The sequence below is a fragment of the Bos javanicus genome, chromosome 6, assembly GCF_032452875.1.
Source record: "Bos javanicus breed banteng chromosome 6, ARS-OSU_banteng_1.0, whole genome shotgun sequence".
NCBI classification, from domain to species: Eukaryota; Metazoa; Chordata; class Mammalia; order Artiodactyla; family Bovidae; genus Bos; species Bos javanicus.
Window position 1 is genome coordinate 46,111,537 of NC_083873.1, and position 15,163 is coordinate 46,126,699.

At 36.5% G+C, this 15,163-nt stretch overlaps 1 protein-coding gene across 10 annotated transcripts in view; it reads left to right on the forward strand.

Moving 5' to 3' along the window:
* Positions 1 to 15,163, forward strand: part of RBPJ (recombination signal binding protein for immunoglobulin kappa J region) — a 242,172-nt gene that overhangs the window by 190,765 nt on the left and 36,244 nt on the right. For 7 of the 10 annotated variants that reach the window (XM_061419841.1, XM_061419844.1, XM_061419849.1 and 4 more), the window contains one exon: positions 8,346 to 8,384. The exons of 1 other annotated variant lie outside the window; for it this stretch is intronic. In XM_061419841.1, coding sequence (XP_061275825.1) covers positions 8,346 to 8,384 — 39 coding nt within the window. Of the gene's footprint in view, positions 1 to 1,358; positions 6,413 to 8,345; positions 8,385 to 8,421; positions 11,452 to 15,163 lie in introns of those variants that run through there. 2 more of the 10 variants (XM_061419848.1, XM_061419847.1) reach the window with 2 other exon arrangements.

The following is a 15,163-nucleotide window of genomic DNA, read 5'->3' on the forward strand; positions in this document are numbered from 1 at the left end:
TGTGTATCTACACACACACACACACACACACACACAATTTTATTTTTCCTGAACCTTTTGAAGGTAAGTAGACATCATTCCCTTTTCTTTCTAAACACTACAGTGTTTCTAAAATTAAAGACATTCTCTTATTTAATGCCTGTATAGCTATCAAAACTAGATATTAAAATTTATATGATCCTATTTTCTAATCTACCGTTTTATGCAGATTTTGTCACTTGTCCAAATAATGTCCTTTTCTAGCAGAAGTAAATTCTGGATATTCTGTTGTATACAGTGATCATGTTTCTTCAGTCTCTTCTAATCTGAGCAAGTTTCTCATTTTTTTGTCTTTTACAACCTTGGTGCTTTTAAAAGTGTAATCCACTTATTTTGTTGACTCTGCCACAGTTTAGGTTTGTTATGTTTCTTCTTGTTTAGCTTCAAGTTGTGTTTTTGTCCGTGAAATTACAGAAATGATACTGTGCTCTTACCATGTTAGGAGGCATTTGATGTCAGTTTGTCCTTTTCAGTCTTTTGGCATGAAATTGGAGTAGTTGTCCAGCATCTTACTGCTCTCTCTTGTTGAGGCCATAGATTTTAAGACATATACTTTTCATATAAGGTCTTTATATGTGACGTTAATGGATGCCAGGGTTCTCAACTCAGCTGTGCTGTCTGGGTTGTGAGGCTTATGGCTATCGCAGATTTAACTGGAACAAATCCCTCTGCAGGTATGAATTTTAGGAAAATCACCTTTTCCCTAACCTGATGCTAATTTTGGAGATACCTCAAAAGCCAGATGCAGAGAATAGCTGAATACGATGGTCTCGGTCACTCCTAGTTTGTACCTTTCCACTCTGCCTGCTTCTTTACACAGAGTGATGACAGGCTAACAGAGTTTGCTGTTGTTTTAATTGGGAGAAAAAAAAAGGTAGAATAAAGGGATTTTAAAATTAAGGAAGCAGTGCCTTTCAGATGTTCTGTGCAGCATACTAGTAAGAAGGGGAGCATGTTTCTTCACCTGGTGGGGCCAAGTGTGGCACGTCTTTGAAGTCTACCCCATAGGATATTTGTTCTAATAGAAAATATTTAGTAATTGTGATGGTTCAGGAGAATGCATCGTGCCTTGATTGTCTTTTTTGTTGTATCCAAGACCACTAGTTATACCTTGACAGGTTTTGAGCATTATTGCCATTAAATACAGGTCTTAAGGTAAGAGTAGGTTAAAGCTAAAAATTGAATTGTGACAAGGTGTCACTTGTCTTGCTCAAAGTTATTTGACTCAATACATAGACTGTTTTCTGTCATAAATATAGAATGAAGGTTTAGAAGTGAAGATGTTACATATTTACTTGAAATATATTTTTAGATTGTTCCAATATTAGTCTTTTCAATCATATTCAATAAATATAATGTTTATTTCTAGCTTTTTAAAAAATAAATTACATTGATGAACATATTTGAATATATACCATTGTCCATTTGTCTTAATTGAATGTAAGTGCCATAAGGGAATGGATTTTATGTCTCTTTTGTTCACTGATGTATACCAAGTACCTATACTTGGTACATACTGGGTGAATGAATGAATCTGAAGACAAAGATGGTATATTATGTGTAGCCTTTTCTAATTAGCCTCTTCTGTTTTGGTGAGTAGATTGCTCAACAACTTTCTGGTACGTATTGCTTTGTTTTTCATATTATATGTTAGCACAGACTATGATGATCACGTATATCATCTATTTGTTTCTTTCTCCTGGTGGAATGATCAGGCATGGATTCTTGAGGGTATCAATCAGGTTTCCTTATTTTTCCTTCGTTAAATGCTGTTTCGTTTCACTGTCTTAAACCATGATTCAAAAATTCTGGTACTTTTTTTGAACTGTATACCACCTAGAGAAGATTTGGTATGAAGTGAAGTGAAGTTGCTCAGTGTCCAGCTCTTTGCGACCCCATGGACTGTAGCCTACCAGGCTCCTCCGTCCATGGAACTCTCCAGGCAAGAGTATTGGAGTGGGCTGCCGTTTCCTTCTCCAGGGGATCCTCCCGACCCAGGGATTGAACCCGGGTCTCCCGCATTGTAGGCAGATGCTCCATTATCTGAGGCACCAGGGAAGCCCGACAAGTGTATAAAACAAGTGTACTTTTCTCAGCTTGCTGTTCATTCAGTGTTGTATTTACATGAAGTTCGACTGCATTAAGAGTTTGGATTTGTTCATGCTCTCTTCAGTGTTTCTTGAGTTAATAATTTATTTTAATTTCATTTATCCATTAAGCAGAAAACTTGTGAAATTCAGAATAATAGAGGAAATTACTTTTAGTTCTACACCCAAGGGCAGAATAGTTTCCCACATGATTTGAGCTGGCTTTTGCGTCTGTAGACTCAAAAGTTCTAATATCACTAGACAATATCCTAGCAGAGTAATTACTAAATTGTTCTATAGTCAAAGTTTTTTCTTTTCTTTCCATACCTCACCTTTTGGTTTTTGACTTGATTTTTCTCGTGTGAAGCATCTGTTAGCTAGAAAAGGTGTTAAGATGGTAAAATTTTGATAACTTTATCGTGTTTATCCTCAATACGTTGGTGGTCATATACTTCCTTAAAAGATTGGTTAATATAGAAGAAATGTGTCTGTTGTGGGGGAAACAATATTACATGTCCACCATGAGCAAAACAGAAGTAAAAGAAGTATGCAAAGTTCAAGTCTTTTACTTACTTGAAAATTCTAATGGATTGGAGGATATGTGGGAACCTTGTATGGGTAGGAAATATATTAAGTGATTGATGGAAACTTTTGAAAAATCTTCAACACTGCCAGGTGTATGAAAACCGATACAGTTATAATAATAATTTCCCTAACTCTGTTTTGAGTAAAAGATGATTGTTATATTAAAAAGGGAAAGCTAGTGAAGTTAAAGTAAAATGAATTTGCTAGCCTAAAATTATACTTACAACATATACTTTGGACAGTCTAAGCTTTCTTGAGCCATGTGTTATATGAGCATAACTAACTAGTGATGGCACCTAGGTTTGTGTTTTATTCGCCAGTCCCAATCTGAGGGAAAAGCATACAGAATGGAAGAGGGAAAGGACATAGGTGTAATCAACTTTACATAAGCTAACCTTTGCTTGTTACTTAAAAAAAAACTCCAGAATTATAACTTTTCTTTCAAATATATAACAGGATTTATATTATCATGATTAATCAAAATATGCTTTATATAGTGTACATAAAATTTGAGAAACCTATTCATGCAAATGAGATATTGACAACCTATAGTATCAGAAAGATAAACTGGATAGCAGTGATTCTTTGTACAGTGAGGAATTAACTCCATATTTGATAAAATCAAAGGTGTCCCTAGATAGTGAAGGATTTAGGGTTTTGTTTTTTTTTTTTTTTTTTTTTTTTGCATTTTTACTTGTATCATGCACATCTTATGAAAGTGTCTTACAGAAAAGTGGTCTAAACTTGACTGATCCGATTTATTTCTGATTTTCAGTTGTCAACACATGTCAATAGACATCTTGTTTTAAAAATAGATTAGAAGTAAAGATAAAAATTTTGTAGTGTCCTTACTCCCTACTGCAAAATGGAGGAATAGGACTTAATCTTTAAATTATAATCAGTCTCTGAGTAATTGTTACCTGACTTGTCATTTCTGCTGAAAACTGGTTATTTTGATTGTATAATATAAATACTACATCATGAATTTTCTTGATTCACTCATATTTAAAGATGGGCCTTCTTTCTGCAGAAGATAATTCCTGAAGTGTTATGTATTATACATCAGATCAGTAGAGGAAAGCGGCTCTTGATAAGTATAGGGTGCATATAGTATCTTGGTGTAAGTTGATAGTTTTAAATATGTAGATCTATGAATTTAACTGAATAATTAGAATCTAGTTCAGTTGTGAGCTTCAGAGTTATGCATCGTGAACCTACTAAACACTCTTATGAATTTCTCAGAAAACTCATTTTCTTTTATTTTTGATAATTAAATTTACTTATTTTTAATCGAAGGATAATTGCTCTAAAATATTGTATTGGTTTCTGCCATAGGTCAACATAAATCAGCCATAGGTATACCTATGTATACCTTTCTCTCTCTTTTGAACCTTTCTGCCACCTCCCTCTGCATTCCACCCCTCTAGGTTGTTACAGAGCCCTAGTTTGAGTTCCCAGAGTCACGCAGCAAATTCCAAGTGGCTGTTTTACATAGGATAGTGTATCTGTTTCTGTGTTACTGTCTCCATGCATCCCACCCCACCTTCCTCCCCCCACCGCCTGTGTCCATGAGTCTATTCGTTCTCTGTGTCTCCATTGCTGCCCTGCAAGTAGTTTCATAGGTACCATTTTTCTAGATTCCATATTTATGTGTTGAAACACAATGCTTATTTTTCTCTTTCTGACTTTCATTCTGTATAATAGGCTCTAGGTTCATTTACCTCATTAGAACTGACACAAATGCATTCCTTTTTATGGCTGAGTATATTCCATTCTATATGTGTACCACAGCTTCTTTCTCCATTCATCTGTCAGTGGACTTAAAGGTTGCTTCCATGTCCTAGCTACTGTAAATAGTGCTGCAGTGAACATCGGGATACGTGTGTTCTTTTCACTCAGGTTATATGCCTAGTTGTGGGATTGCTGGGTCATATGGTGGTTTTATTCCTAGTTTTTTAAGGAATTTCCATAGTGACTGTATATACATTCCCACCAACAGTGCAAGAGGGTTCCCTTTTCTCTACACCCTCTCCAGCATTTATTGCTTGTAGATTTTTTAACGATGGCCATTCTGGCCCTTGTGAGATGATATCTCACTGTAGTTTTGATTTGTATTTCTCTAACGAGCAGTGCTGAGGTTCTTTTCATGTATTTATTAGCCATCTGTATGTCTCCTTTGGAGAAATGTCTGTTTAGGTCTTTTGCCCACTTTTTGATTAGGTTGTTTGTCTTTCTGGTATTGAGTTGTATGAGCTGCTTGTATATTTTTTGAAATTAATCCTTTGTCAGTTGTTTCATTTGCTATTGTTTTCTCCATTCTGTAAAGAATCTGCCTGCTACAAAGGAGACCCGGGTTCAATTCCTGGGTTAAGAAGATCCTCTGGAGAAGGGAATGGCAACCCACTCCAGTATTCTTGCCTGGAAAATTCCATGGACAGAGAACCCTGGCAGGCTACAGTCCAAGGGGTTACAAAGAGTTGGACATGACTGAGCGACTAACACTCTCCATTCTGAGGGTTGTCTTTTCACCTTGTTTATAGTTTGCTTTCCTGTGCAAAAGCTATTAAGTTTAATTAGGTTTCACTTGTTTATTTATTTATATTTATTTCCATGATTCTAGGAGGTGGGTCATAGAGGGTCTTGCTGGGATTAACGTCGATTGTTCTGCCTGTTTTCTTCTAAGGGCTTTATAGTTTCTCATCTTTCATTGACATCTTTAATCCATTTGAGTTTGTCTTTGCATATGGTGTTAGGAAGTGTTCTAATTTCATTCTTTTGTAGCTGTCCAGTTTTCAATGGCACCCCTCTCCAGTACTCTTGCCTGGAAAATCCCATGGACGGAGGAGCCTGGAAGGCTGCAGTCCATGGGGTCGCTGAGGGTCGGGCACGGCTGAGCGACTTCCACTTTCACTTTGCACTTTCATGCACTGGAGGAGGAAATGGCAACCCACTCCAGTGTTCTTGCCTGGAGAATCCCAGGGATGGGAGAGCCTGGTGGGCTGCCGTCTATGGGGTTGCACAGAGTCGGACATGACTGAAGCGACTTAGCAGCAGTTTTCCCAGCATCACTTATTGAAGAGACTATCGTTGTCACATTGTATATTCTTGCCTCCTTTGTCAAAAGTAAAGCGCCCATAGGTGCGTGGGTTTATCTCTAGGCTTTCTATCTTCAGGAGACCCATTTTATTACCCTTCTCCCATTCTATTAGATACAGTAACCATTAGGTTTAATGAGATCAGTAGAAGTGTGATGGCATATGCATTAAAGAGAGGATTGAGTTTACAGACACTTACTGAAGATACTTTATTATACACTGAAGAAGTGATTTATCACTTATAAGATTTCTAACTTTCAGATAGCACCCAGATAGAACAGTACATCATTTTGAAATACTGTTCAAGCTCAGCAGGCAAATCTCTTTTTCATGTTTTCTATGCGGGCAGGAGTGATGTTGCACAAGCATTACTATATGATTGTTGACTTCATCTAATGGGTAGTTCCAAAAAAGAATGTAGGCAGATATTTGAACCAACATTCAGTTGATTTAATCTGATTTTTAAAGCATTCCAGAGTACCAGAAAACAAAATTTGCTTTTTAATTTTGAGAGCAGTGGATCTTATTGGTTATATAATAGACCTATGTTAAATTATCTGTTAGATTCCAAAGGATGTGTGATGATCAGAGTTATTAGCTAATATGGTTAGTATCATGATTCTAACTGAAAAGTTTCATCTCATTTGTTAGCTGTGTCTCTCTAAAATTTTCACCATTTTAAGCTCTTAGATACTCTCTACATTCTTTGCTTCTCTTTATAAAGTGTGACTCTGTTCTTAAATATATATATGCAAAGAAGTAATTTAAAGATTGTCTTAAACTTTTGGGGTTTTATACTAAATCCGACCTAGTGAGGAACTTTTTAATTTTAATCATATGCTGCAATGGTAAATTTAATCAGTCTCATAAATTAAAAAAAAAAAAATCTTTCCTGTGGAAAGTTTCAGGAATAGATTTTTGCCTTTAATTCCATAATTGGAATTCACATCATAGATTAACCAGTAGTTCAGTGTTTTAAAGCCTATGTCCTTCAGCACCCTTGTTGATATTACTAATAAATCATTGTGTTTAAAGTGGACCATCCTATAGGATAAAAATCAAAGAGGATTACTTATTATTAATCCTTCTGACAAAAACTTGGGATTATTTACTCGTTTTGGGGTGCTGTTTCAGTTATAGCCACTTTTCAGTATTTTAGGGTTAACTGAAATACCAAAATATTCAAGGGAAATTTCTTATAAACCAAGTTCATAAACAGTGGTCATAGAACATTAAATTACTCAACAGAATGAACTACATGGGATTTTAAGACTTTTGTCATCAAGTTAATAATTGTGTGAAATACCACAAATATAGAACTCTTTTAGGCTTTTCAAACCTATAACTTGTTATGAACAAGTCACTTAACCTATTTATAACTGCAATGTGGCTTTAAAAAGAAAGAAAAATTCTATTGATCTTTTTTCTTCAAGTGCTGTGTGCCTCTGCCATGTCTTTCAGAAGACCTCATTTTTTATTTCAGAGGAGACAGGTCATCACATAAGGATTAGTTTCTTTTTCTTCTTATACTTGTTTATCTTTGTTAATATCACACTTAATATCTTTAGTTATTTTGGCTTAACTTTTATAACTAGAAAACAGTAATAATTACTAACATTTACTAATAATTAATAATTCCAGGCATTCCAGGTGTTCTGTGTGTCTTCTGTATATTAGTTAGCACTTTTAATCCTTCAGCAACTCCTTGAGGTAAGATGAGGAAGGAAACTGAACTAGAGAGTCAGATAACCTCAGGGCTGCTCGGGAAATAAACACTAAATCATAGATTTGAATTCAGCTAATCTTACTCTTGGAGTCTCACTTACCACTCATGCCGTATTCTAATTCCAGCCTAAATTGTGCTTATCTTTGCTTGGGCTTTTTCTCTTTGCCCTCTCCCAAACAATATTACTGTCTTTCAGTGGTTCTATGCTAGAATATTTAGCGTATTTCTTTTTGAAGGGCCATATATTATGAACTAATTAATTAGTCCACATCTAGGCTTAAATCTTAACTCTGCCTGCCACTTAGTTTACTTTGTGACATTGGGCAAGTTGCTTTATACGTCTTTAAAATGTGCCTTCCAGAATTATTTTATAATGGTTAAAAAGGGTTAACAAAAGATATAACATAATGCTTGCCACATGGTAAACATCTGTGAGATCTATACCCCCTTGGGCTCTGAGGAATTTTTTGAGTGCTGCAGATTATGTGAGACTAGAAGATCATCTTTTGTTGGGTGTTTTAGCAAGGTGTCTCTGGGAAGTACCTGCTATCCTGCTCTCCTCATCTAATCAGTGTAATACACACTCAGCGTGTGGATGTGTCAGGCCTACCTAGGGTCTGTTGTTTTGTTTAGAAACAACTTTAAAGTCTGTATTTTGTTACTACTGCGTGTTGGTATTTACTGGAGGCTTTCTTTTTACAGTGCTCTTTAGTAGGGTTGAAGTGTAAGTCGTAAAGGAGGTTTCATGGTGCCTAAAATACTGTGGAGTGTGTCATATAGCCTATTTAATTTTTTTTTTCTTATTTCTTCTAGAAAATTTGGTGAGCGGCCTCCACCTAAACGACTCACTAGGTAAGCGTTATATTAGTCTTTTACCCAAACATTTTATGAAAGTGTTAGATCCTGTCATTTTGGAAACTCAGGTTTTATTGAAAAGAAGTTACTCACATAATGATATCTAGATCATAAGCCTATTTCCATTTTCCCTTCCTTTTATCACCCCCTTTTCTCTCCCCATAAAACAAGATAAGATGGTACAGTTCAAAGGGAAAATGAAACCTTTCAAGGTTAATATTGAGTATTATATAGTTAATGTGACAAGGACTACAGCATAAGGATGGTTTCCTTTATCTAGTTTCATTAGGCAATCACAATTTGTTGATTACAACTGGGACTTGAAAGATACTTAAATGCTTTTAGAAAGAATTTTAAAACAGATTTTATACATTTTAATGAGACTATAAATATTATACTGTTCTAATTATATAATTTTTACAGTGTGCATTTTAATTACATGTTAAATTTAAAAGTGTTGGTCTTGAAAATACTTTAAAAAATTTCTGAGAGCCAGTGATTGTAAAATAAAAAGTAAGATGCTCAGTTCCACAGCTATAGTCCTGGAGATAATGCTACCCTGCCTTGTTAATATCTTTCAAGAAAATTGTATGCATGTATAAACAGAGACTTGTCTTTTTTTTTTTTTCTTTTTAAAGTCTAGCATCATACTCTTAGCAGTGTTCTGTTAACTGTAAATCTTCTACCTTGGTCTCTTTAGTGTCTTCATAATTTTTCATTGTCTTCCGACCAGTCTTTATTTAATTCACACAGATGGCCATTTGGGTCATTTCCACATTGTTGCCATTATTAAAAAAGCTGTTTCACTCAAACAGTGATGGGGACCTGCCAGAAGGACACACAAAAGGAGCCAGTTTGAAGAGGCTTCTTTTAGCTAAATCATGGACACTTTGGTCATCAAAATAAATAATGACAATAATAGATTAGAACCCATAAAATAAAATGACAGTTTAGAAGAGTATGTTGAGTTAAATACTTAAATAAATGGAGGAAAATAAATGGAGGAAAGGAGATAGCTTCCCTTTACAGAAGAATTCCACCTAATAAATGTAGAAGAAATGATGAAACTAGGAAACCACACGTTGGCAACCACTACAGTGATTGTCGTCTCAGGCTAACGTCATCAATGGATGTTTAAACTACGGGTTTAAAGTCTGATGAGAAACAGCTTTTTTATAGTGTCTAAGCATATCTCACAAAGTATGTGTTAACTATGAGTTCAGTTCAGTCGTTCAGTTGTGTCCGACTCTTTGCGACCCCATGAATTGCAGCACGCCAGGCCTCCCTGTCCATCACCAACTCCTGGAGTTCACTCAGACTCACGTCCATCGAGTCAGTGTTAACTATAAAGAGAGCAATAGTAACATGACAGGAAATCTGACAGACACCACCTTAATTAAGTGTTCTAAATTAACATCACCAGTAATGGACAGATAAATTCCACATGCATCATGAAGAATCACAGTATAGCTTTGGTGTGATTCTTGCCAAAAATGCATAAGCTTAAATCTAAGCTTAAGGAAACCGTCAGACAGACACAGATGGAAGGACATCCTATAAAGTAAACAGCATTTACTCTTCAAAATTTTAAGATTACGAAGAATAAAGTCTGCAAAGTACCAGAGTAAAGGAACCCCAGAGGTCACAACAGCTAGGTTACACATGACAGATTTAACTAAACTGGACCAGGAACAAATTTTTCTTGTGCTCTAAGGATGGAGTTGCCAAACATTTTCTCTAATGGACCAGATAATGAAAGTGTTAGGCTCTTTGGATCACACTGAGTTTGTTGTGACTCTTCAGCTCTGTTCTTATGTCCCCAAATCATCCATAGACAATATGTAAATGAGTGGTGTGTCCATGTTCCAGCTCAGCTTAATTAAAATAACAAACAAAATGGAGGCTATCCTAATTGGCCTGAGTTCAGAGTTTCTCAAGGCTACTTCACACTTCCACCCCCCAGTAAAGGATATTAGAGGGACAGTTGGAAACAACTGAATAAAAATCTATTACCGAAGTATTGTATCAGTCATAATTGCATGTGATTGTATAAGACAATGTTTTTTTGGCAATAAACACAAGTATTTTGGGTAAAGTGGTTTTATGTCTATAATGTGCTCTTAAATGGTACAAATATGGTAAAATGTTAACATTTGCTAGTCTGAGGGAAAAGGAGACTAGGAATTGTTTGTACCACTTTTGTAACTTTATATCTGAAACTCAAAATTTAAAAATATTTTTAAGGCATTTTTCAGATCAAGTGGGTTGGGAAAATATAACTTACCTCACAAGTCAATGTAAATATATTGTCAACTACTTGTTTTTATATATCTTGAAGAAATTCTAACTGGAATTTGTTTAATTCACATATTAGGCATTTTGAAATTTAACATTATTTATTAGATAAATGATATTATTAGATAACTATTTTCATTTCATTACCAGCAGGAATAGGTTTGAGTGACTCCTAACAATAAGATATATTTTGATGAATAATTTGGGTTTCCCTGGTGGCTCAGAGGTTAAAGCGTCTGCCTGCAATGCGGAGACCTGGGTTCAATCCCTGGGTTGGGAAGATCCCCTGGAGAAGGAAATGGCAACCCATTCCAGTATTCTTGCCTGGAGAATCCCATGGATGGAGGAGCCTGGTGGGCTACAGTCCACAGGGTCGCAAAGTGTCGGACACGACTGAGCAACTTCACTTCACGTTTCCATGAAAATAGCAATCAGCACAATATATAAATGTTATAAATAAATATGATAAATGGTAATAATATAAGGAAAGGAGGTTTTCCTTTCCTTAAGTGTATACAATGATATAATTAGGTCCCATCTACTTTATCATGGCTTTCCATTTACCTTTTAAGCAGTTTTTCCTGGTTAGAAAATTTTAGTAGATTTTAGGACTTCTGCTTCTGGCCAAGATGGAGTAACAGGGACTGGAATTACTCTTCAGCTTGGAACAACTAAAAGCCTGGACAAAATATATGAAACAGCAGTTTTCAAATTATTGGATGGCAGGCAAGAAAGGACAGTGAGCCTTGAGAGACAGGAAACAAATGAGGTGAGCCCCAGCTTAGTGCCTGGAGAAAGTTTCCAGTATATGATGTAGGAAGGGGAATCCAGGTTGAGCCTGGTAAGCACCTTGAGTTGTGGAGATGAACTGGGAATGTAAGGAGGCTAATTAAAGTGGTCAGAATTCTTTGGGTGGGGAACTGGAGAGGAAAGAGCTATGCAGAGTTTCAGAGATCTTTAGAGGGTCCTCTCTAGTCTTGAGCTGAGTATTAAACAACACATGTGTGAGTAAACCAACCAAGGCTGGGGGAAGATAAACCTAAAGAATTAGAGGAAAGAATTCCTAGAGCTCTCTCAATTCTATGAATTGTGCCTGTTGCCAGTAGTCAAAGTGGGAAAAAAAGCTCATAATTCACAGTGCATCAACTAGAGTATTCAGAAGAGTTTGGTTTCAGTGGTACAAAATTAGGCCTAGACTAAATGCTGCTCTGGTTTCACCTAAAAACCTTAAGCAAGTTTGAAAGGATCAAACATTTTCTAAATAACTTAATTTAGAACTAGAACAAAGCTCAGGAATATTTAAAAATGGAAAAATATGCAGCACTCAAAAAGATGGTAAAATTCATTGTGTCTTAACATATGGTAAAAATAAAAAATGTAGGAAAATGGTTCATAATGAGAAAAACCAGTCCATTAAAACCAACCCAGAAGTGACACAGATGATAGAAAAAGGCATTAAGACTGTTAATTACGTTTGTCTTCTTTATGTTTAAGAAGCTAAGATCAGGACTGTACAAAATTTGTGTCAAAGGATAAAATGGTAAATATTTTTGTGGCCTGAACAGCCTCTGTTGTAACTATTCAACTTTATTGTATCGCAAAAGTAGCCAGACACAATGTCTAAATGAATGGACATTACTGTATACTGGAATATAACTTTATTTCTACTATAGGTGGTAGGTTGCATTTGGCCTATAGGCTGTAATTGCAGATCCCTGAGCTGGAAGAGAGATTGGAAGTTAAATAAAGGACATGGAAGATTTAAAAAAAGAGAAGATCCAATTCACATTTGTAGAGATGAAAACTAAACTATTTAAATGAAAAAATACACTTGTGGTATTAATTACAGATACATGCTACCGAAGAAATTAGTAAACTTGAAGGCATACTAATAGAAGCTATCCAAAATGAAGCACACAGATAAAATGTCTGAAAAATATCATTAGTGAACTGTATTTTATTTTCAAATGGACCAATACACATGTCATTGAAGTCATTGAAGGGGAAAGAAAGAAAAAGAAAGTGAAGTTGCTCAGTCATGTCTGACTCTTTGCGACGCCATGGACTGTAGCCTGCCAAGCTCCTCCATCCATGGGATTTTCCAGGCAAGAGTACCAGAGTGGGTTGCAAGAGATAATGAGTGAAAATTTTCTAAATTTGCTGAAAACTATATAATAAAACAACAATTCTAAAACTCAGTGAACCCTAAGTGCAAAAACTATTACCGTTTATTTCTGGAAACACATCATCAAACGGCTTAGTTCAGTTCAGTTCAGATCAGTCGCTCAGTTGTGTCTGACTCTTTGCGACCCCATGAACCGCAGCATGCCAGGCCTCCCTGTCCATCACCAACTCCTGGAGTTCACCCAAACCCATGTCCATCAAGTCGATGATGCCATTCAACCATCTCATCCTCTGTCGTGCCCTTCTCCTGCCCTCAATCTTTCCCAGCATCAGGGTCTTTTCAAATGAGTCAGCTCTTCACATCAGGTGGCCAAAGTATTGGAGTTTCAGCTTCAACATCAGTCCTTCCAATGAACACCCAGGACTGATCTCCTTTTAGGATGGACTGGTTGGATCTTCTTGCAGTCTAAGGAACTCTCAACAGTCTTCTCCAACACCACAGTTCAAAAGCATCAGTTCTTCGGTGCTCAGCTTTCCTCATAGTCCAACCCTCACATCCATACATGACCACTGGAAAAACCGTAGCCTTGACTAGACTGCTTAACCACAGTGATAAAGAGAAAATATTAAATGGAACAGAGAAAAATGATACATTATATACAGAGGAACAAAGATAGCATGACAGAGGTTTTTCATCTGAAACCTTGCTAGGAAGAAGAGGACAGTGGAACAAGAGTATTTAAGTTCTCAAGGGGGGAAAATATGGCAACCTAGAGTTCTAGACCCAGCAAAGGCAAAAACAAAGACAGTTTTCAACATAAGAAACTGAAAAGGAATCAATCATAAACAGGCCCGAGCTATAAGAAGTGCTGCTGCTGCTGCTGCTGCTAAGTTGCTTCAGTCATGTCCGACTCTGTGCGACCCCATAGACGGCAGCCCACCAGGCTTCCCGTCTCTGGGATTCTCCAGGCAAGAACACTGGAGTGGGTTGCCATTTCCTTCTCCAATGCATGAAAGTGAAAAATGAAAGTGAAGTCGCTCAGTCTTGTCCGACTCTAGCGACCCCATGGACTGCAGCCTACCAGGCTCCTCCATCCATGGGATTTTCCAGGCAAAAGTACTGGAGTGGGGTGCCATTGCCTTCTCTGTAAGAAGTGCTAAAGAAATCCTTTATGCAGAATGATAAGGAATTTTGTATCTCTGGGAGTGTATGGAGGTTGGAGAGTTTAATTCAGAGTTTCTTTCTTTAAAAAAATAATCTTTTAAACCTATCCTCTTCTAATCCCTGTCTTCCAAATTAAGCAGTAGTTTAAAAAAATACGTTGTTACTTAGAGGATGATCTTTTGGATAGTGTTCTAAAAGTACTATTTTACTGATACAGAGTTATTTTTGATTAAGTATAGTTAATACTATGTACTGTTAAGCATTTCACTTTTTAAAAATACTACATTCTTCTGGATATATAGATGAATACATATGGTAGGAATTGAATGCTAACTCTCAAGGGCATCCCACTCTCTTGAAGATAGTCCCCTTAATGTGGATCACAGATATAACTGACTTTACTTGACTGTGGATTAAAACACCAGAATAACCAGGTTTTATACTGAGATACAGAAACAACTGGCGTGGTTTTCTGTGGCCTATAGTCAGTTCAGTTCAGTTGCTCATCATGTCCAACTCTGCGACCCCATGGACTGCAGCATGCCAGGCCTCCCAGTTTTTCTCAAACTGTACTCTTAAGCGCTCTGAAATGTTTGCAGGTGTTGGGTGTATGTGTGGAATTACTTAATGCAACAAAAATAAGTTTCTTTACCAGCAGACAGTTCATGTTGGAACCTTTATTATTTGGATTTTACAAGTGACAAAAATCCAATTTGAGGAGTACAGAGACTGATTCCGTTGGTAAGGGTGACAGTTTAGACCTTCCATCTTTGTGGGCCACCATTCTTCTTGAGTATTTGGAATTGGCTATGGTTAGTTCCCAGCTTAAATGCCTTCCCCACAATCCCCAGCCCCCAACATAAACACACACGCGCGGGTGCGCGCGCGCGCATGGTTTAAATCACTTACGCACCCTTTGCCGCAGTCATGGCGGCTTAACTGAATGCGGTCAGGAAGTAAGGGTTCTATTTTCAGATGATTAGGGGTTAGCACCATTAAGGATATTCTTTTTTGAATTTTGCTTGCAATATAAAAAGTACACATTTATAAAGGAAAAAAGAGTCAGAAGGTTGACAAAGTAATAATTTAACCATGTCAAATTATAATGGCATTTGCCATGATTTCATGTTAGTAAAAAATATTGATAAAAATTTCTGCTTTTCTAAACATTTAAGCTAAATGTGTTTTAAGT